The sequence below is a fragment of the Berghia stephanieae genome, chromosome 2 (assembly GCF_034508935.2).
Source record: "Berghia stephanieae isolate SIO BIC M18660-M18661 chromosome 2, UCSD_Bste_1.3, whole genome shotgun sequence".
NCBI lineage: Eukaryota > Metazoa > Mollusca > Gastropoda > Nudibranchia > Aeolidiidae > Berghia > Berghia stephanieae.
In genome coordinates, this window is record NC_088361.1 from 73164443 (window position 1) to 73188391 (window position 23949).

At 38.4% G+C, this 23949-nt stretch overlaps 1 protein-coding gene across 1 annotated transcript in view; it reads left to right on the forward strand.

Annotated features, from left to right (window-relative positions):
• LOC144965498 (non-lysosomal glucosylceramidase-like) overlaps positions 1-23949 on the forward strand; it is a 145083-nt gene that overhangs the window by 89729 nt on the left and 31405 nt on the right. The window contains 2 exon segments of the mRNA XM_078900897.1: positions 9438-9589; positions 14637-14743. Coding sequence (XP_078757023.1) covers positions 9438-9589; positions 14637-14743 — 259 coding nt within the window.

The window sequence follows — 23949 nt, forward strand, 5'->3', positions numbered from 1 at the left end:
AAGAGGTGATGAGGAATGCAATCATGGCCTTGGACAAACAACCACAGGTCACAATCTTTGACCGTTGGGTACTCGAATGCAGAAGTGTGTGGAACATACAGGCCTGTAAACCGTCGGGCAATTGCCTGAAATCAGACAATCCATTTTTACATAGGTTCAGCAAACCGACTTAAGACCTAAGACCTATCTATCACATGATTGCTTATTATAGAAAGGAAATTCCCTAGTGACGAGTGCAAAACAGACGATGTTGTTTGTCATATTTTTGTCGGAATTGTGTGTCCGATTCGCACCTTATTTATAATGCAGTTGGCTATAAAAAGGTTAGTATCATTTAAAATTGTTGAATTTGTCGATTTTTAAAATCACAAACAGATTATGTATGTAATGCATTATGTATGAATTTCTTTAGGGTCCAGTAACAACCTCCAATTGTCCAGTGCCAGTTGAGTACGGTCAAAGATTCTTTGACTTTGGTGTCCGTTGCACTGAGGTGCACCCCTTAAGAAAGTATTGAACCAATTTTCTCAGCTAACGTCTGCATTAGATTATTTTCACTGTGTTATTTATAAAAGAGGACATTTTTTGTCAATAAATATATTAAATATTGAGGGAAAGTTGTTTTTTGAAGCTTTATGCGGGCCTTACGCAGAGCTAATCATTGAGAAAAATATGATCTAGATAGGCATGTCATGCGCATTCATTTTGTTTACACATTGCTTAGCAGAAGACTCAAGTTATGGGAATAAAATAAATAAATACAATCCCCACCGAAGTGCGTAGGTTTGGGAAACGCTCCCGGTACGCGAGATAAATTTATTATACGAAGTTAACAATGGATGATCCATGTTGAATCAAAGTGCTGAAAGAGAAAGAATGCAGCCTTAGCATTTATTTTTATACCCCACACGACGTCACAAACGCACACAAACAGAAATAACACACCACAGTAAAGGGACTCACAGTGCTTCAGGGACATAAAACAGTTCACAACAACACAGCTGGGAACAACAAGAATTCAGAACACACGCAACAAATACACTCCCTCCAGAGGAGAGCAAATTCGAATTTCTCTACTATCGATTTCTTCCTTCGGATGACCCTGGTATATTCTTCTACTACTACTACTACTACTACTACTACTACTACTACTACTACTACTACTACTACTACTACTACTACTACTACTACTACTACTACTACTACTACTACTACTACTACTACTACTACTACTACTACTACTATTACTATATGTTGTCTTGGGGTATGACACTCGCCTTTGGATTGGAAGGTACAGGGTTTGACTCCCACTCCCACCATGGGTGGCGAATTGGTGGTCCTTGAAAAATGCTCTTTACTCAAATTCTCTCATCGTACTAAGGTTAAAATGAGTACATGGCGGTTAACAGCGCTGTCTCAGTGCGAAAAATTGTTATATTGCCTAACAGGCGTCATTTTTCGTTCTACACGTTATGTGCTGCTGTTGGCTGGAGGAGACCCCCTGTAAATTGCTTTACTTTGAGCAAGTTCAGTAGACATTGCTCTATATAAAAACTTTTTTTTCTTTTTTTTTACACCAACTACTGGTGGTTGTGGTGCTACGATGGCAGCGGTTGGTGCTGCTGCTACCACTACTACTGTTACACTACCAATGCTACCGCCACTATTATTGCCACTGCAACTACCACTAATGGGTCGTTTGTCTCAGTGGTACAGTGTCTCGTCTTGTCACAAAGTTCAAGCAATGCTAAGTGTGATCAATGGTCAGATGGGTGACAGTGATAGTGAAGAATATTGCTTCCGACGTTACACACATTACCCCCTCAATTCACTGTGAACGAGTACTGACTTCAGGCAGTGATGGATTTTGTAAGAATTTTAGTGCTTAAAGGAAGTCAAAAGTCCAGTGGTACTGTATGAAAAGGGTAAATGGTCCCATACAGTTTATTGGAGTCTCACTCACCATCTGTATCTGAGGGCCATATATACTTTTTTTTCACCTACTACTACTACTACTACTACTACTACTACTACTACTACTACTGCTACTACTACTTGTAAGAGTCAAAGAGATTAGCCGTGATGAGAGACAATAAGCTCTCACCAGACTCGTTAGTCACAATGCATAGTTGTCAATCCCCGAAACAAAGGATATCGCCCATTCTCTCTTTACAACTGTCATTGTTTACCTACAATTAACCAGTGACTTTTATATAGAACGTTGTGATTAACCGAAAGTTGCGATTAACCGAATTGCGATTATCCGGAGTGTACTCTACTACTACTACTACTACTACTACTACTACTACTACTACTACTACAGTCCACTCCGGATAATCCCAACACCGTGAGATCAGCGAAAATGTTGCGATTAACCAAAGTTGAGCATCCTGTCCACTATTGCAACATTTTACAAAAATATGGTAAACTCCAACCAGTTGTTGTAAATATTGTTCTTAGTCTACCACAGACTGAGCATTTTGATTGAAATAAAAATTATATGGCAGCCCTGTATAGACTTTGTCAAGCAAAAGCAGCTTTAATGCAAATCGACATCTTATTCAGATTGGATTAACTTTCACTCTTTTGTTCTTAACAACATTTGTGAGAGTCAAAGAGATTAGCCGTGATGAGAGACAATAAGCTCTCACCAAACTCGTTAGTCACAATGCATAGTTGTCAATCCCAAAACAAAGCCCATTCTCTCTTTACAACTGTCATTGTCTACCTGTTGCCAAGACTATGCCCGGCCCCTTCGACTCCTATTTCATGGCCACAGATTACATTACAAACCCATACTGCAGAGTGACACACTACTGTAGCATTAAATCCCGCTCACTCTCGTTTCTTCAACCTGTCATGATTTCATCCACGGTAATAATAATAATAATAATGCTGAAAACTTATATAGCGCTATAACTCCGAGACACCAGACTCTAAACGGTAGAATTTAATATTTTGTTTGCTTGATTTCTTGATTTTGTCAATGTTTGAGGGCCAAAATTTGTTGTGATTAACCGAAGTTTGTTGCAATTAACCAGTGACTTTTATATAGAATGTTGTGATTAACCGAAAGTTGCGATTAATCGAGTTGCGATTTTCCGGAGTGGACTGTACTACTACTACTACTACTACTACTACTACTACTACTACACTACTACTACTACTAATACTACTACTACTACTACTACTACTACTACTACACTACTACTACTTACTATACTACTACTACTACTACTACTACTACTACCACTACCACTACTACTACTACTACTACTACTACTACTACTACTACTACTACTACTTCTACTACTACTACTACTACTACTACAATGAGTGGTACAGTAGTTCAAATCTGGGCATACAGATGTACAAGACAAAGTTCACCCAGGCTCTTGTCTTTCTGCAAAGATGGAGGACAATTCAAGTAAGTTGCGTTAATGAACTCATCGAAACTCTCATAGGCTTAAAATCCTTTGAATGTATCAACTCAAGGGTAAATGACAAATTTGTCAAGGCTAAGTTTATTTTTGTTATTTCAGCTGGGCAAAAGGTTGAAGACTATCTTCACATTTATAATTGCGACCAGCTGATAGTCCCATTCATGATTCATGGCTAGTGACCTGGAAGACCTTCTTAGATCTGTTCTCAGGAATTGACATCACTTTTCATAAATTTTCTGAGAACAGATCTGATAAGTTTCTACCATGCTATATGGTAAACTAAAACCAGTTGTTTTTTTCATTATTCTTAGCCCACCACAGACTAAGCAATTTGATTGAAACATAAACCATATGACAAGCCTGTATAGATTTTGACAAGCAAAAGTAGCTTTGATATACAGATTGGATTATCTTTCACTCTTTTGTTTTCAACATTTGTAGAGTCAAAAAGATTAGCCGTGACTAGAGACAAAAAGCTCTCACCAAACCTATTGTTTACAATGCAAAGTTGTCTATCCCAAAACAAAGGATATCACTGAGTCTCTCTTTACAACTGTCATAATGTTGTCTAGAGGCCCACTAGCCTCCTATCTAATGGTCACAGATGACTGCACAAACCCATACCGCAAAGCACCGCCCTTATTTGTCTCTAATAGAGTGGTGACACTGTAGCATTAAACCCCACCTACTCTCGATTCTTCAACCAGTCATGATTTCATGAGATCTTGTTTAATTGATTTCTCTTTTTGAGGTCGAAAACTTGTTGCGATTAACTGAAGTTTGTTGCAATTAAACAGTGACTTTTATAAAGAATTAATTCCGTTTCTTGCGAAAGTTGCGATTAACTGAGTTGCGATTATCCGGAGTGGACTGTACTACCACTACTACTACTACTATTGCTTCTACTACTACTACTACTACTACTACTACTACTACTACTACTACTACTACTTGTTTTATCTAAATTGGACTATTGTAACTCCCTTTGGGCGAATTTAGCTAAAGACAAAATTAGCAAACTTCAGGTTGCTCAAAATAACGCAGCCAGGCTCATTGTATGCAATAACAAAAAATACCCGTCAGCAACTCTTCTTCTCCGTGAGTTACATTGGCTTCCTGTGGAAAAAAGAGTTGCCTATAAGATTTGTACTGTTGTCTACAAATCCCTGAGCACGAACAGTCCCTCCTATATTAGACACCTTCTAAACATATATGTCCCCAATAGAAACTTGAGATCAAGCAATGACGAATCAATCCTTGTCAAACCTAAGCCATTGCGTAAAATAGGTGAACAATCTTTTCAATTTTCAGCCCCCCATTTTTGGAACTCTCTCCCATCACATGTGAGATGCTCGGATTCGTTGACAAAGTTCAAATCTCGCTTAAAGTTTTATCTTTTTACGTCATAATGTTGCAATATTATTTTCATATTTTGTTGTTGTTAAATTGAATTCGTATCACGTTTCCTTCACACTTGTCTCACTGTAATATGTTTTGTTTTATATCACTGTAAAGCGCTTAGAGTCAGTGACAACGGGGTAAAGCGCTATATAAATGCCATTTTATTATTATTATTACTATACTACTACTACTTACTACTACTACTACTACTACTACTACTACTACTATACTACTACTACTACTATACTACTAGCTACTACTACTACTACTATACTACTACTACTACTATACTACTACTACTACTACTACTACTACTACTACTACTACTACTACTGCTACTACTACTAATACTGCTACTACTACTACTACTACTAATACTACTACTACTACTACTACTACTACTACTACTACTACTACTACTACTACTACTACTACTACTGCTACTACTACTAATACTGCTACTACTACTACTACTACTACTACTACTACTACTACTACTACTACTACTACTACTACTACTACTACTACTAATACTACTACTACTACTACTACTACTACTACTACTACTACTACGACAACAACCTGTAATGCTATTTGCTAAATTAGTACAATCATACTCAGTTTAAATTCTGGCCCCCAAAAAAAAGAGAACTCTCAATGACTAACACTAAGAAGAAAATTGAGATTTTATGTAGGTAAAAATAAAGGATCAAATATGTAGAAAAAAAAAATTTAATGGGTTTAGTCATCATTGCCCCTGTGGTTATAATGGTCTTGGTGGCTTAGTTCCTTACCTTTGTCCTAGATGAGTGGTGGTGGACCATGAGTAAACCTCTCTCATATGATTGATCTCACTCAGTGGTCGATGGGGCAGCCCAGAACAAATGATCACACCATGCAGCAACTGATAGATGTTGGCTGGATAACAAGGTGATCCCGTACAAGGTGGACAGAACGTCTTTGGGGAGTCATTAAGGGGTCTATAAGGACTGAAAATTATGTATACTAGTTAACTCAGGACCATTAAATTTTGTCGAAGTGAAGTTGGCGAGTTTTATGGGCTCAACCAATAGAACAGGGTTGAAAAATATACACCCAAGAGGAACCTTTTCCAGTCATATGTGTATTTATAAAATATTTTATATCATAATTTGCGCTCAGCGGCCTCTACCCAGTGATAGGTGAGATGCATTACATAGGAGCTTATTATTATTATAGTTGTCATGATTATTATAATTATTAATCCCATCATAATTGTCAGGGTTATTGATATCATATTATCAATATTATAACAGTGCAGTGATGCCAAAGCTCCGGATTCACCGGAAAAAAACTCCGGTCTGGACCAAAAAATTCCGGGTTACGGGCAACCTCTGTCAAATTCCGGCGAGGTCAATGTGTTCCAAGGATACCCCCCTCGCCGCCCCTACAACCACCACGTCATCATCACTGTCACTACTACAACCACCATCACCACCATATCGTCATCACTACCACTACTACTACAACCACCACCATATCACCATCACTACCTCTACTACTACAACCACCACCACCACATTATCATCACTATCACTACTACTACAACCACCACCACCACAACAATATCATCACGACCACTACTACTACAAACACTACCACCACCACATTATCATCATTACCACTACTACTACAACCACCACCACCACATCATCATCACTACTACTACTACTACTACTACTACTACTACTACTACTACTACTACTACTACTACTACTACTACTACTACTGCAACCACCACCACCACCCATCATCACCAACAACCACCACCACAAAATGATCACTCCCACCACCACCACCACAATACTCCTGCATCATCTGAACTAACACAACTACAACCACCACCACCACCACATCATCATCAACTACAGCCAGCTACAGCTACAATAGCCAGCATCACATCATCATCACTACCACTACTACTACAACCACCACAACCACACCATCATCACTACCACTACTAATGTAGCCACCACCACATCATCATCACTACAACTATTACTACTACAAGCACCACTACCACATCATCATCACTACAACCACCACCACCACATCATCATCACGATCACTACTACTACAACGACAACCACCACATCATCACTACCACTACAACTACATCCACCATTACCACCACATGATTATTACCACTACTACTACAACCACCACCACCACCACATTATCATCACTACCGCTACTACTACAACCACCACACCACCACATCATCACTATCACTACTACTACTACAACCACCACCACATCATGTGCGGCTATATGGTCTAGTGGTATGACACTCGCTTTCGGATTGGAAGGTCCTGGGTTCGAGCCTCGCTCTGCGCATAGTTGAGTCCATGGAAAAGACTCTTTTACTCACATTCTCTCACCGTACTCAGGTGTAAAATAAGTACCTGGCCGTTAACAGCGTTGTCTTTGTCCAAAAAAATTGTAATATCGCCTAACAGGCGTCATGTCTCGTCCTACATGTTAAATGTTGCTGTTGACCAGGGACCCCTTGTAAAGCGCTTTGAGCACATTTAGTGGATATTGCGCTATATAAAAGCTCATTTTATTTATTTTATTATAAAATGAGTACCTGGCATTTAACAGCGTTGTTTTTGTCTGAAAAAAATTGTAATATAGCCTAACAGGCGTCATGTCTCGTTCTACATGTTACATGTTGCTGTTCGTCAGGGACCCTTTATAAAGTGCTTTGAGCACATTTAGTGGATATTGCGCTATATAAAAGCTCAATTATTATTATAATTATTATTATCATCATCACCAGCACTACTTCTACAACCACTACCAACACATCATCATCATCACTACCACCACTACATCATCATCATTGCTACCACTACTACAAGCATCAACACCACTACATCATCATCACTACTACCATCACCACCACCACAACGTCATCACTACCAATGCTACTACAACAACCACCACCACATCATCATCACTACCACTTCTACTTCAACCACCACTTCCACCATATCATCATCACTACCACTACTGCTACAACCACCACCACCACATCATCATCACTACCACTACTACTACAACCACCAACACCACCACCACCATATCATCATCACTGCTACTAGTACTACTACAACCACTACTACGACTACAACCATCATCACTATCACTACCTGAACCACCACCACCACATCATCATCACTGCCACTGCTACTACTACAACCACTCCCACTATTACTACAACCACCACCATCACCACCACCACATCATCATCATCATCATCATCACTACCACTACTACTACAACCACCAACATCACATCATCCTCACTTCCAGCAGTACTACAATCACTAACATGAGGTTTTGGAGCTTTACTTCATTTGAAATAAGGAAAATTCTGGACTGTATTTGGCATTGTGTTTAAATATCATACTATAATTCTAATCAGTTATATATTTAGAACTATACAATATACTACTCCAATTCCCTTTTCTTGTGTGTGGAAATTACTCTTTCGGCATTGAAATTCCTACGAGCGGTGTCTGAAATTCCTGTGAGACAAATTTTACATTGGCAATTGGCGTCTCTGTAATAGCCAAGGCCATCCTTCTTCAGACTGCTAACATGAAAAGCATCAATTTGTCCATCGTGAATCACAATATAATAAAAAGCACAAAATTAAAGTAACGTATCAAACACAACATCTCACATCACTTGAATTATAACAGTTCTAACAATCAATAATACATCAATATATATTTCACCTATCCCAGTCTGATAATGTAAACTCTATTATAGAGTTGTCAATTCCATAAGCATAATTGAATTGGTTATTTGTGCTTCAGTTGTTTGTTTTTTTCTAATAGTCACAATCTCATGTTAGCACGTCAAGGGTTAGGGATCGAATGAATTGGTTTTGTGATTTAGTCAGCGATTGTCTCCAAGACAAGTCTCAACCAATCAGCTTTGAGAGGAAGAGGAATTAAATGAAGGAAGATAGAGAGAAGAAGAAGAAGAAGAAGAGAGAGAGAGAGAGAGATTGAATGATAGATAAAACAATCTTGAGAGGGGAGAAAAATAAAACCATCGGTGATACGTTCATGGAGAGTGAATAATGTTCACCAGATGATAGGACAAAAGTGAATTGTGTTCACTGCAGACAAGGAGTGGGTTAGGTTCCTGACACTGACACTACTATTACTGCTACTTTTAATATTTACATATTTATTTTCCATTAATTTCAATACATTTTCTGTCAATACACTGACCTGCCCTCAACAGTCTTATTACACCCTAGGGACTCTCTACTCACACATTACACGAACGCCACGCTACCATTTCATTCATACTCCAACCACCCAGGAATACACTTGCTATAATTCTCAGTATATTCTGTTTTATTTGTTTTCAATGTTCCTTTGTTTATTGTTTTGCTGTCGAAGAGATTGTACCTGAAATGTCCATTTATTGCACTCTTTCCAGCCGAAGGCTTTTCATTTTTACCTTTTGTTGGGATGAATATTGTGCGAGATTTGATCTTGTTTTGTTGTCTTTTTTGTTTGACTAAATTTAGAGGACGAGCCATGGAAAAGAGTGAACTGTTACTGCATTCACCCTACAAATGATTGGAAGGATCTGAATCTCAAGTTTATCCTGCAAGTGTACAGGGATTATTGCGCCACCAAGGATAATGACTATCTAGCTACCATGTACCCTATTTGTAAGGTAGGGATTCTTGTAGATTAAAAGACCACATCATCATCATTATCATCATCATCATCATCATCATCATCATCATCATCATCATATTAATAATAATAATAATAATAATAATAATAATAATAATAATAATAATAATAATAATAATAATAATAATGATAATAATAATAATAATGAAATGAGTTGAGAGAGTTGAGATGATAGCTTTACAGTAAGCTTTAATCAACAAGAAACACCACTAGTATAACATTGAGTACAACATCTGAAACAACACAGAAATAAAGAACAGTTAGATACAACAACATATGACATAACATAATGTGGACGTAAACTAAAATATACAACATTTTGCCCCTGTCAGAGTTGAGACATAGGGATAACTGAATTTACAACACAGATTGATGGTATACACATAATTTTTGTAGTGTCAAAATCACAATCTAAAATTCAGAATTATTTCAGGTAAACTTAAAATATCAGAACAATGTAAACATGTAAAATGTTCATTTCAGCCCACTCCTCAGACTGTATGGCATAATGCGAACAAAAGGGGTGCGCTTAGTGCGAGCAGGTGGTTTGTCTTCAAGTTCAACAGTATGAGATTGAGTTGCGTCGTTCATAACATCAGCTCCTTCAACAGTGACGTCGATAGCCTCAGGCTGATGAAGGTTAACATTTGTCATGTCAGGGGTACACACAGTTTGAGGAGTCAATGGTTCTGAATCGTTCTTCACTTCAGGTGTACATGTATAGTCTCTTTCACCGACTGGGGCAAGATGACGAAGTGATACTGTTGATTCTCGCCCATCCTGATGACGGATATATGGGCATATTGAGGGTTAGCTTCTAAGAATTCAACCTCATGAACCATAGGGTCAAATTTAGAATTTCTTACATGTCTCTTCAAGTATACAGTTCCTGGCGAGAGTAGCCAGGTTGGTAATGAATTTCCTCTTGTAGAGCCACATTGATGCATAAACATTCTTTCATGAGGAGTGGTGTTAGTTTGAGTGCACAACAGAGAGCGAAGAGAATGCAACGCATTTGTAAGAACTTCCTCCCAGTGACTGACATCAAGTTGGCGTGATTTAAGATCAAGAGTTATTGCCTTCCATAGCGTACCATTCAAACGTTCGACCTGTCCGTTTCCACATGGATTGTATGGTGTTGTCCTGCTTGTAGCTTCTCCTCTCTCATGAAGGAATGTTTTTACTTCCTGAGACATGAATGATGATCCCCTATCTGAGTGCATATATGAAGGTGTTCCAAAGATGGAAAAGAGTTTGCAAAGACATTTGACAACTGTTGATGAAGACATGTCTGAGCATGGGAAAGCAAAAGGAAATCTTGAAAACTTATCAATGATAGTCAGAATATATTTGTTTCTAGTTGCTGAAGGCAGTGGACCCTTAAAATCCATACTTAATCTTTCAAAACACTGAGTCGCTTTAACAAGATTTTCATTATTTGGTCGGAAGAATTTAGGTTTTAATTCCGCACACACTTCACATTTATTGGTCATTACAGTAATGTTCCTACAGAGTATGGCAGATTCTTTGAACGAACAAAATGAGTCATTCTGGTGATCCCAGGATGACAAAGAGATTCATGCAATAGTTTTAGATCGTTAGTGTTTGTGGAGGTTGCCCCACAGCGAGAGAAAGCATCAGCAGCTTGATTTTCAGGGCCAAGTCGGTAGATGACCTCATAGTCATATGGAGACAATTCAATCTTCCAGCGTTGTATTTTGTCATTTTTTACTTTACCATGATTACTGTTGTAAATGAATGAGACAGATTTCTGATCTGTGATGATCTTGAAATGTGTATTAAGCAGATAATGCCTCCACTTCCTAATTGGTTTTTCTCACTTGATGAAAGTGTCCTTGAAAAGAAAGCAACTGGCCGACCTTCTTGGTTCAATGTTGCAGATATAGCCATATCTGAGGCATCAGTTTCGACCACAAGAGGAATGTCCTTACTTATAGTCTCTAGAACTGCATTTTCAAGTTCCTGCTTCAAACTGCAAAATGTTTTCTTGACAGTATCAGGTAATGGAACAAGTTTATTCTGAGTCAATGGCAAAATCTTGGAGAAGTGAGAAATCCATCGGGAGTAGTAGGCAAACATGCCTACAACTCGTTGTTGAGCTTTCAGGGTTGCAGGTGGCTCTGATTCTTTCAGTGGTCTTAATCTCTCTGGGTCTGGCATGATCTTTCCTTGAGATGCTCGGTATCCCAGCATGTCCACTTCCTCCACCCCAATGATGCTCTTTGAATCATTGAAGGTAATGCCATGTTTCTTTGCGGTGTTAAGAAATTGATGTAAGTTGTCATCATGTTCTTTCTAAGTGAACCCACAAACTGTTATATTGTCAACATACGCAAACGTGTCTCTTAGGTTTTCTTTCTCTATCACTTCGTCTATAACATGTTGAAAACAAGAAACTCCATTAGTCACCCCGAAAGGAATTCTCTTAAATTGATACAGTCTACCACCAGCCTCAAAAGCAGTAAATGGTTTTTCTTTCTCTTGCAAGGGTATCTGATGATAAGCACTCTGAAGGTCTAAAGTACTGTAAAATTTGTATCTTGATACCTTTTCAACCATATCATCTACCCGTTTCTGTGAATAGGCATCTAGATAGGTGTATTTGTTAACAGTTTGAGAGTAATCAATAAACATTCTTTTCTTCTGTCTTTCATTGGTTGTTACAAGCACTTGGGCTCTCCATGGCGACATTGATGGTTCTATGATATCAGACTTTAAGAGATTTCTTACTTCAGATTCGATGAATTTTTCATCTGCTGGGGCATGTCTACGGGACTTGGTGGCAATTGGTCTACAGTCATGTGACAGATTGGCAAATAATGCTGGCGTCTCAACCCGGGCTGCCGTCAGACCACAAACGTCGAAAGGAGGAGCAGCTCCCTTGAGTTTCATTTTTAATTCTGGGTGTCTGTTCAGGAAATCATGACCTAAAATTACCTCAGCCCAGGCATATGGAAGTAAAGAGAGTTTCACATCGTTGTACTGAGCACCTTTGTATACGAGTTTAATGTTGCAGTGACCTCGAGTTTCATTCATGAGCGTTGTAGATGCCATACTTATCTTAGTTCTTGAAGGAACAATTTTCCAATTTTGGGTCGGGGCAACTGATTCGTCAATATAACTTTCTGAGCTTCCTGAGTCTACCAAAGCAGTTAAATGTTTACCATTAATAGTTACTTGTATTAAAGCTCCCCCAAACACCTGGGTGTCATCAGCATATTGGTGATAGGACAGGCCAAAGGCCCTGATAACTTTCAGAACGAATTGCTAAACATCTTTCAAAATTAAACAGAATGACTTTCTTTCGGACATTCATTCTTTCAAATTTCAATTTTGTCCAATGGCATGTCACTTCTGCTCCAAAGGAAACACAAAATGTGCCCTGCGATTTAGTTACTACTACTACAATAGCTCCTATGATGACCTGAATCTGGCATCTTTTAAGCTGCTTTTCCATTTTCTGCTGAGCATATGGTGGTATATTTTCAATAGCCATTCTTAAAATAGCATAGAATTCTTCCTTGTTTTCTTCATCTGCATCTTCTGTGGGTGCGTAAAATGTGAGGATTGATAGTTTTGTGTATTGTGAGCTGTGTCTTGTATATAGAATCCTTTCATTCATAGGTTTCCATAACAGGGATTTGGTGTTTTGCCTGACTATCTCTTGATCACCTTCTCTCTGTTGGTCATCCTTTCGTCCTGACCAAATCATCAGGTCACTATTGGAGAGTTAGCGCTTCCCAGCTCCTGTCCATCTTGCCTCTGATATGCCCAGCAATTCAATCTTGTAGTTCAACATCTCGTGTTGGACTTGTGCCAGTTTTTCTGTTTGATATAAGGACTTAACATTCCAGCAAGAGACATTGAGCTTGCGTGTTTTGGTGACAACAGATCTGCAATCTGGTGTGTGTGTGGGGGGGGGGGGGGGGGGGGGGGCTGTCCTTTTGGCTTTGACGTCCTATCGTCATGAAGCCAGTATTCTGGTCCACTTCTCTGCTGCTGACGGTAGTGGATTTATGTCTGGTTTCTATTTCTTTAACAGCTTGCATTTTATGAGGTGGGTTGTTAATCCTACACTCAACCCCCATTCCTGGAGGGCCGGTGGATTACTCTTAGTCTGATCTCTCCCCTTTTCTCCGCTTATTGGAGGTACGAGGGTCGAGATATGCAAGCCATACCACCACGACAAGGTGATAATCCATCAGGAGGGTGGTCTCGAGATAAGTATCCACTGGTTGTCTTCTAACTCATCCTTGGGTTCACTTCCCTGATTGCCCACATCTCAGATTCCCAGGTTCATTCGCCATTTGTATCTCATCCTATAGTCTTATACTCATTTTCTATTGGTGTCCCCTTCACTATAAATAACTTGAATTCACTGCAAAATGAAGCATTTTACATCTTATTGGTTATGAATATCTAAGTATATTACTTGGAGGGGTGGAATAAAGGTGAAAGAATACCTTGAATTTCACGGCTTTGTATTTATTAAATTCGTTATATTTTTTTATTGCGCAACAACACTCACCTGGAAGCTCATTGTGTTATGTGGTGCGATCAAAATAAATAAACAAACTCATTTAATAAATCCAAAACTGTTAAACTACATTGTCCTAAATAAATGCTCTTGTTTTATTATTTTTTAAATTGTTTTTATAGTCCAAGCTTTTACTGTCCTGTATTTCTATTCTAACCTTTTCATGTTAATATTTGTAGCAATGTTTTGATGTCCATACATTGCTTTAGTTCAGTACTGTCGTGAAGTTAACAGACATCAGTTGAAATCTCAATTTAGTCACAATTTCACAATTAATTTTGACCTGATGTGGCTGGAGATGATATGCATAATAAAAAATAAGCAGCTGAAAGCAAGTCAAGAAAATATGAAATGAGAAAGAAGAATACAAGATCATATGTACAATATGCACATCATCATCATTAACATCAACATTATTACTATCATTACAACCACTACATATCTTTTACATTTTATTTAATGCCAGTGCCTGATCAACTCCTGCAAACCATGGGATAAAGATGGTGACGGTATAATAGAAAACAGTGGTTATGCAGATCAGACGTTTGATGCCTGGGTTATGAAGGGAGCAAGGTAAATCTCTTTTATACTGTATAATAATATCTATCTCAATATATAAATCTTGTTCAATTTTTTTATTACTGTAACATTTAAGCTCTTTTCAGTATTTTTTTTTTATTCCACTGTTGGACAGTGCAGAATTGATAGTCTCAATTTGATGCTAATTTGGTAAACTAAGAGAGTGGATATACTTTCCGAAACTGCAAAGAAGTTTAAATCAAATTTCCGATTCATTCTAAGATAATAATAGATAAAGGTACTGTGTCATCATCATCGTTCTGTATTAGCTCCATTTTAGTGGAGGTTGTTAGCACCAAAATTGTGCATATTGTCGTAAAATTTAAAATTTAAATTTCCAAGGCTTTACCAATTTGTCAATTGCAACACAAGAGGCGACACAGTCAAGTTGTGGAAGTGTGGTCATCTAGTCAGCAGTTGACCATTTGGTCAATGATCCTAATAACAAATGTACGATTCATCTTAAAAAGCAATGCTTCCAACCTTGATCTTATTTCCATTTTCAATAATTCATATACTTTGAAATATTGTGTACGTTACTCAGAGTAAAGTGTGGACCCGTCTCGAGAGCGTACTCAGTGAGGGCGTCACCAGACTCAAATCCTACTTCGACAAGTGGTACCTGAAGATGAACACTTCAAAAACCGTGGCCACTGCATTTCACTTATGCAGTGGTTGGCACACCCGTAAACTGAATGTCCTAGTCGGGGACCAGCCACTCCCATATGAGCCGCATCCAAAATATTTAGGGGTGACGTTGGATCGCAGCCTTACCTATCGGGTGCATCTCGAAGGGGTTGCCCGGAAGATAGAGAAGCGGAATAGTCTTCTGAGGAAGCTGATGGGATCGACTTGGGGCGCTAGCCAAGCGCTCCTGAGAACGTCCACCTTGGCACTATGCTACTTCACCGCGGAGTATTGCGCTCCAGTGTGGGGTAGAAGCAGAAACGTTGAGAAGGTGGATGTAAAACTTCGCAAATCGATGCACATAGTGTCATGAACGCTAGCAACAACCCCTAGAGAATGGGGCCCGATAACGGCAGCGATCCAGCCCCCCGATGTCCGGAGGGAGACGATTACGGGAAACTGGCTGAGTAAGATCAAAGAGAGAGGGAATGGGGATACCCCTCTCATGCGCATAATGGACGGTGCCCCCGTTTCGAGCCGAAATAAGTCCCGGCAACCCTTGTATGCAGAATCCCTGACTACGGACAGAGCTGCACATACGAGATGGAAGTCGGTTTGGACGAATTCAATCCCTCGTGGGGGCGGGGACCTACACTCCTCTAAGCTTGGTGAGAAATTGCCAGGCTTTGATACCAGTAAGAGGAGACACTGGGTAGCTGCGAATCGGCTTCGGTCGAGGAGCTGCCTAACGGCAAGTGCGTTACATCGGTGGGGTCTAACTACCTGTCCAATATGTCCACGCTGTGGGCAAGAACCCGAGACGGCAGAGCATCTAGTCGAAAGGACGCTAGTTCATAACAGATGGCGAGTCACGGCCTGTGCCGAAAGGGAGACTGAGCAATTTTTCCTATTTTGATGATTTTTTTCTCAAGTTCAAAGTAGCGTAGTAAAGATGCTATTAGATGTTGCAATAAGATATTTTAGAGTCATAACTAGTGATTTACATACTTTTATTTGATATAATTTTAGTAGGTGCAGCTATGTGGTCTTGTGGTATGACACTCGCTTTCGGATCGGAAGGTCCTGGGTTCGAGCCTCGCTCGACGCATAGTTGAGTCCTTGGATAAGACTCTTTACTCACATTCTCTCACCGTACTCAGGTGTAAAATGAGTACCTGGCCGTTAACAGCTTTGTCTTTGTCCGAAAAATTGTAATATCGCCTAACAGGCGTCATGTCTCGTCCTACATGTTAAATGTTGCTGTTGACCAGGGACCCCTTGTAAAGCGCTTTGAGCACGTTAAGTGGATATTGCACTATATAAAAGCTCAATGTTTGTTTTTTTTTAGATCATTTGGGATTAGATTTTATAGGAAATAACCATAAAAATGGGTGAGAAATTTTAATGACTTCAAACGATATAATCAAAAATTACATAGTTATCTGAGTTTATACAAATAAATGAGAAATACTGCAAAAATTATCAATATTCACAGAGTAGAAATATATAATCAAAGTCGTTTTGTAATGAAGCATTGTTGAGATATCCGCTCACCTGTACAGCAATATCCTTTTTTGACAGCAATAAAAAAAATGCGTGATCACCGAATTGTAGGGGTTTGTTGATCAAATGATCAAAACGAACTGGTTTTAGTAATGGCAATTGACAATTCTTAGGAAAAGATATGTACGAGGGCTCTTTCATAATTAACTGAAAAATGCCTGTAAAATCCGCGTTTTTTATGCTATCAACAAAATTCTTGCACGTGTTCATACCTTGACTCGTCTTTCATTTCTCTACGTAACAGCCAAGTCTGTCGACACACTTCTGCCAACGCCGCACTATGGAATAGATACCCTCTCGGAAGAAATTTCCGTCAAGGTTTTGTAGCCATTTCCGCACATGGTCAACAAGCTCTTCATCGACATCAAAGCGCTTTCCTGCCAGCTCACGTTTCAGTGGCCCAAAGAGGTGATAATCAGATGGTGCGAGGTCTGGACTGTGCGGTGGGTGTGGCAAAATCTCCCATCCATATTTCTCTAGCCAACCTTGCGTCACTCGTGCTGTGTGGGGTGTAGCGTTGTCGTGTTGCAAAATGACCCCGTTGGTCAACTGCCCTGGGCGCTTTCTGCGAATGGCCTCCCTAAGCTTGTCAAGAGTTTGGCAGTACCTTGCAGCATTGATTGTTTCTCCAGGTTGTAAGGTTTCGAACAGAATAACACCACGACTGTCCCAGAAAACAGTTCCCATTATTTTCTTTGCTGACCGCATGACTTTGAATTTCTTCGCGACAGGTGAGGATGGATGTTTCCATGACATCGAATCTTGCTTTGTTTCTGGGGTGCAATTGTGCAACCAAGTCTCATCACCGGTGACTATGCTGTCAAGAAAAGTCACATCGTACCCTAGAAAGTCTCCGCCGGCGTTGGCAGTATGCCCGTGAACCCTGCGTGAGCTCTTGCTTCTTCTCAAAAGTTCCCTGCAGATGTCCAATCTTAGTTCTTTATGATTGTCTGTCAATTGCTTAGGAACCCATCTTGCGCTGACTTTTCTGTAGCCAAGTTCATCAAATACAATTCTATGGGCAGAAGTTTCCGAAATTTCAAGACTGCTTGCGATTTCATGAAGTTTCAACCTCCTGTCTTGACGAATAAGCTCATCAACTCGTGCTTCACATTGTCTTCTGACGTCGCAGTTATCGAACGCCCTCTCCCTTCCCTGTCTGTCAAGTCGGAATGGCCGGCTTCAAACAAATTACACCAGTGATAGACTTGTGTACGGCTTATAACATGCTCACCATATACACTCTGAAGTTCTTTATGAATTTCGGTAGGATTCAGACTTTTGGCGTTCAAAAAAACGTATGACAGCTCTGATTTCCTCCTTTGACCAAGTTTCAAGGTGGGCCGCCATCTTTAAAATCGTCTAGAAATTCATTGTGCAAAATGATGCACTTCATAATTTCTGGGAATATCCGTAAGGAAATAAGGAATATCATGTCGTTTACAGAATTAAAAAATCTCCACTGGTTGCTGAGCAATGGGCATTTTTCGGTTATTTCTGAAAGGGCCCTCGTAATAACAATATTATTATTATTATTATTATTATTATTATTATTATTATTATTATTATTATTATTATTATTATTATTATTATTGTTATTATTATTAATAATAATAATAATAATAATAATAATAATAATAATTAAAAATAATAATAATAATAACAATAATAATAATAATAATAATAATAATAATAATAATAATAATAATAATAATAATAGTAAAAAATAAATAATATCCATTTTTTGACAATAAATCGTGATAAACGCATTGAAAAGGACGGGAAGGGGGGGGGGGAGGATTAATGATCAGATAATCAAAATGAACTATTATTTTAAAATAAATTGACAATCATAGGTAAAAATAAGTTATAAGTATTCCTCTGAACTTTGTATAGATCTGAACATATTTTTATACTTTTTATTAACATACATGTCACAGAAACAGCATCTAATTAATCAACCAACGTTCTGTTTTCTTTTTTTTCACCGGTGGAACTTCACTTGCTAATTCTGGAGCAGTTTGCATGAATGTTTTTTAACCACATATCTCATTTGAGCCCTTTCACAGCTTATTCGGCAGAGTCCATTTGCATTGAGACAATGCTTGTTTTCAGTATGACCATTCATCTGAGTAAAGAAAAAAAATCATTAGTTATTATTGATATTGATGATGATGATGATGATGATGATGATGATGATGATGATGATGATGATGATGATGAAGATGATGCTTATAATAATAAGAAGAAGAATAATTGTAACAATAAGAGTTATCATAATATTATTGATTGTTAGTAATAATACGATAGTGATCGCCTAGATGCCTGCTAATAATAATAACGTAATAATTTTCATTTAAAATATAGTTCTAAATGCCCGTTATTCAAAATGGAATCCGCCTATATACCCATCTGAAATATTTTTAGCAAAAATAAGATAGAGAAAGAAGTTTACTGTAGCATTTGCGTCCAAAAAAAATTGATTTATCACCGGTCTGCTAGAGTCTTATAATTTGACACCCAGACAACGCCCCAAATTACTTTCAATTCATTTCAAATTTACTCCACCTCTCCAGCAATTTCATCCCATGACATCCAAACTGCTTTCTATCCATGAAGCGCCAATCAGATGTTTACAATTACCCAATTCAAATTGGCTGCTGAAAAAGGACAATTATAATTTCAATCGTCCACCAGTCGGTCATCGGCAAAGTCAAATAAGCCCCATCCACTCAAATGTTCGGCCTTGTAGCGCAGTCCACCGGGCTTTTGATGTTACACAATCATCCGCCACCTTTGATTACATCGCTTTTTGTTGATGTCACAATATATCTATCTACCCTCTTTTCTCACACCCGTTGACTGTATCAACGGGCGATGTAGAAGAATATCGAGGGAAGGTGCGAATCGTGAAGACGGAATGGCAAATCGGTGTGAAAGTTATAGGTTCAAAGTTCAATGCAATAAAAATCTTTCCATGCTAAAAATGTGCGTACATGAGTTTTGTACACACACACACACGCTGCCTCTCTCTCTCTCTCTCTCTCTCTCTCTCTCTCTCTCTCTCTCTCTCTCTCTCTCTCTCTCTCTCTCTCTCTCTCTCTCTCTGAGTGTGTGTGTACTACTACTACTACTACTACTACTAGTACTACTACTACTACTACTAGTACTACTACTACTACTACTACTACTACTACTACTACTACTACTGCTACTAAGATTACTACTATTACTGCGCTATCATCATCAACATCATCGTCATCATCACCATAAAACAACAACAACAACAACGTTATCATCACCATTGGACTCGTGTTCTTATGTCTCTGGAGATTGTCTGAATACGGGACTATTTTGTTAGCCAACAAAGAATTAGACAAGATGTGTTTACACATTCATTGCGCAGAAACCTGTCATTACAAATCGTTGAAATGAATGCTATATTAAAAGTAGATTATTACTCTTTTTTTATTTATTGAGCTTTTATATAGAGCAATATCCACTTAACGTGCTCAAAGCGCTTTACAAGGGGTCCCTGGTCAACAGCAACATTTAACATGTAGGACAAGACATGACGCCTGTTAGGCGATATTACAATTTTTCGGACAAAGACAACGCTGTTAACGGCCAGGTACTCATTTTACACCTGAGTACGGTGAGAGAATGTGAGTAAAGAGTCTTTTCCAAGGACTCAACTATGCGTCGAGCGAGGCTCGAACCCAGGACCTTCCGATCCGAAAGCGAGTGTCATACCACTAGACCACATAGCCGCACTCTTATATTTACTACCATGTGTTAGGGTAACAAAACTCAGATAACATCAATTTGAATTTTTTAAACAATTAAAAATATTTTTCAGGTTAATTTTAAATAGAAAAATATACAGTTTTCAAGAAAGAATAAAGTATACTCACCATTTCTTGATATCAATGAAAATAATTGCATCTTGAAGATGAAAATGTGGCCGTTATATCCATATAAAATAGAAAAATATAGAAGAAGTGTATGGTCAGCAATTGCAGTGTAAAAATGAACGATTTTACGAAATCTGTCCTATAGCCTGACTGACAATGAAATCCAAGCGGTGTATTCTACCCGCAGGGATAAATATAGGCCAGTTCTCAAGTTCTGGACATCTGTTATGACGTAACCACACGATGGTCTCCCCATCATCGACGGTGGGTCGTTCCCATTGGGGGTGAGGCGGTAGTAAACTAAAGTGAAAGATTTCTAGTGTAATAAACGGCTGTGTAAATAATGGTTGGTCAACTTTTATCACATGTGGTTATTTAGGAATGAGACTGTGAATTGCCTTTTTGAATCCATTCACAATAACAGTTTTGTGGTGTAACAAAAGCGGCAACATGCTGATGTGGGATTTGATGAAAGGTAGAGTATCCATTCTGATCACACTATAAGCTGAGAATGTGAGGTTGTTGAAGCTAAATTGCATTTCTTTTCTGTATATCTTTGAGCCACCTATTTGAAAATTAGTTCAAGGGATTTTGATTCAACACTGATGAATCAGATAGCAACAGGTTGGACGTTAGTGGGAACTTACTTAACGTCCAATAAATATGCATGGGGCAACTGTTTTACCTAATTTTGTTGTATGGAGAATAGGAACATGATCTCTGAAGATTTTCTATGGTGGGATACTGGAAGAAGGACATACCTGTGACATGAAAATGACCATGTGCCGTAGTGGAAGGATTGTCACTGGCTGTTCTTTCTTTAGTGAAATGGGACAAACAAGTTATTCTCTTTCAATGTTAGAGCAGAGTATTGGCGATATCTTTTGATAAATTAATAATCCAATGGCAAGGAAATACAAATTCCCAAATTACGTGAAGTGATTACGACACCTTTGAATGTGTTTTAAAGCATGTGCCTTTAATCCAATTACAGTGGTATTGGTAATTTAAGCATTATGATTTTTTAAAACCTTTGTCCTTTGTTTTGTATCCAGTGACATTATCTGCTGGCATTGCTCTTTTTAATGGATTGAACAAGAGTTGATTGAGCATTATACATTCACAGACCTGCCAACCATCCCTGATTGTCCGGATTTCAATTTTGGGGAAAAGCAAAAAAAAAAAATATATATTTAAATGCAATCTTTTTCTGATGTCGGGCAAATTTTTTTTTTGTAGGCCTTTTCAGGGACATCTTAACAAAATTAATAAGGCCTTCAGTCATCAGGGAGTGTGAAAGTGACATTCTGAAAATTGGTTATACTTTGGAAAAGAATCAGCTGTTGGATAAAGATCTAGATTTAGGGAGTTTTACAAATGATTTGTTGAAAAATCTTAACAGCAAGAGCAGAGCAGAAGTCGTTAATAATGCAAGAGGTTTCTTCATCAAAGCTCTGGATTATATGAAGACCAGCTTCCTCTTCAAATCAGACATCCTGACTCAAGCTGCTAATCTTGACATCAGGAAGAGTGGGAATTTAACGCATTGACCTTCTTTTCTTCAAAGTTCAAGGCATTGATCCTGTGTGATGAAGATACTCTCAGAGATGAGTTTAAGGATTTTCACTCCTTTCATTCACCACTGAAAGTGAAAAAAGAAACAAGGATTGATATCAAGTTAACGAAAATTTCTGCCTTGACTTTGACAACAGACTGCTGTTTCCTAATCTTTGTTAGCAGTGCTTTGATTCGGAGATAATTTTCAGTGTCGTAAGAAAGAAATTAACTGAAGCAAGGTCCTCCATAACTAAAGATATCTCCCTTCAACTAAAGCTAAGACTTTTCAACTCAAACGTGAAGTCTGTCCTACTGTATGGATGTGAAACTTGGAACGCATCACAGGCATGTATAAGGAGGGTACAGATTTTTGTAAACAGGTGCATGCGTAAGCTACTCAGAATAAAATGGATGGATAGAATAAAAAATGAAGAAGTATGGAAAAGAACACAGCAGAAACCAGTGGGAGAGGATATAGGAAGAAGACGATGGAGGTGGATTGGACACACGCTTAGAAAGAATGACTCAACTATAACAAAGAAAGTATTGGACTGGAACCCTCAGGGCAGAAGATCAAGGGGAAGGCCACGAGGAACATGGAGAAGAATTAAAGAAGCTGATATACAGAGAAGTGGTAAGACCTGGAATGAGATAAAAAAGTTGGCTCAGGATAGAGAAGGATGGAAACTGTTTGTCTGTGGCCTATACCCTGACCCAGGGTGAAAAAGGCAATGATGATGAAAGGTCCCCCGTGTCCACAAAGACCCTTGAATCCCTACTGGTCTAAAACACTTCACCGGATACGACCCTTGGAGATGAAGTTTTGAGAAGATGCAAGAAAGCAACAAGAGAGCATATCCCTGTGATTGTATATAGACATCTTGTGACATATTGTTGTACATAAATACTTGTAAGTATTAAAGATTCCATTATCTTCTTCCTCCTCACTACTCCGCCTTCTCTTTTTCTTCTTCTTCTTCTTCTTCTTCTTCTTCTTCTTCTTCTTCTTCTTCTTCTTCTTCTTCTTCTTCTTCTTCTTCTTCTTCTTCTTTTTCTTCTTCTTCTTCTTCTTCTTCTTCTTCTTCTTCTTCTTCTTCTTCTTCTTCTTCTTCTTCTTCTTCTTCTTCTTCTTCTTCTTCTTCTTCTTCTTCTTCTTCTTTTTCTTCTTTTTTTTTTTTCTTTTTTTTTTCTTTTCTTCTTTTTTTCTCCTGTAATTTCCAAGCAATATAAATAAGATTACAAATTTTTAGTTAAGTTATATATCTTCTGTTTGCTTAGACCACCAACGCAGTTGGCCACAGCATTCAGGTGCAATCGCAGTAGGCTGTCCCTGATTCCATATTCCAAAGGTTGGCAGGTCTGCATTCATTATGACAAACAAAACCATTGTCATCAATAATACGACCTACATGCATCATTTGAATGTGAGAGGTGTCTGGCATGGCTTCTGACTGATATGACTTTAAAACTGCCATCCAACAGGTTTTTGTGGTATCCAATATCATCTTATCAATTTTACAGTACCCATTATATTTACAG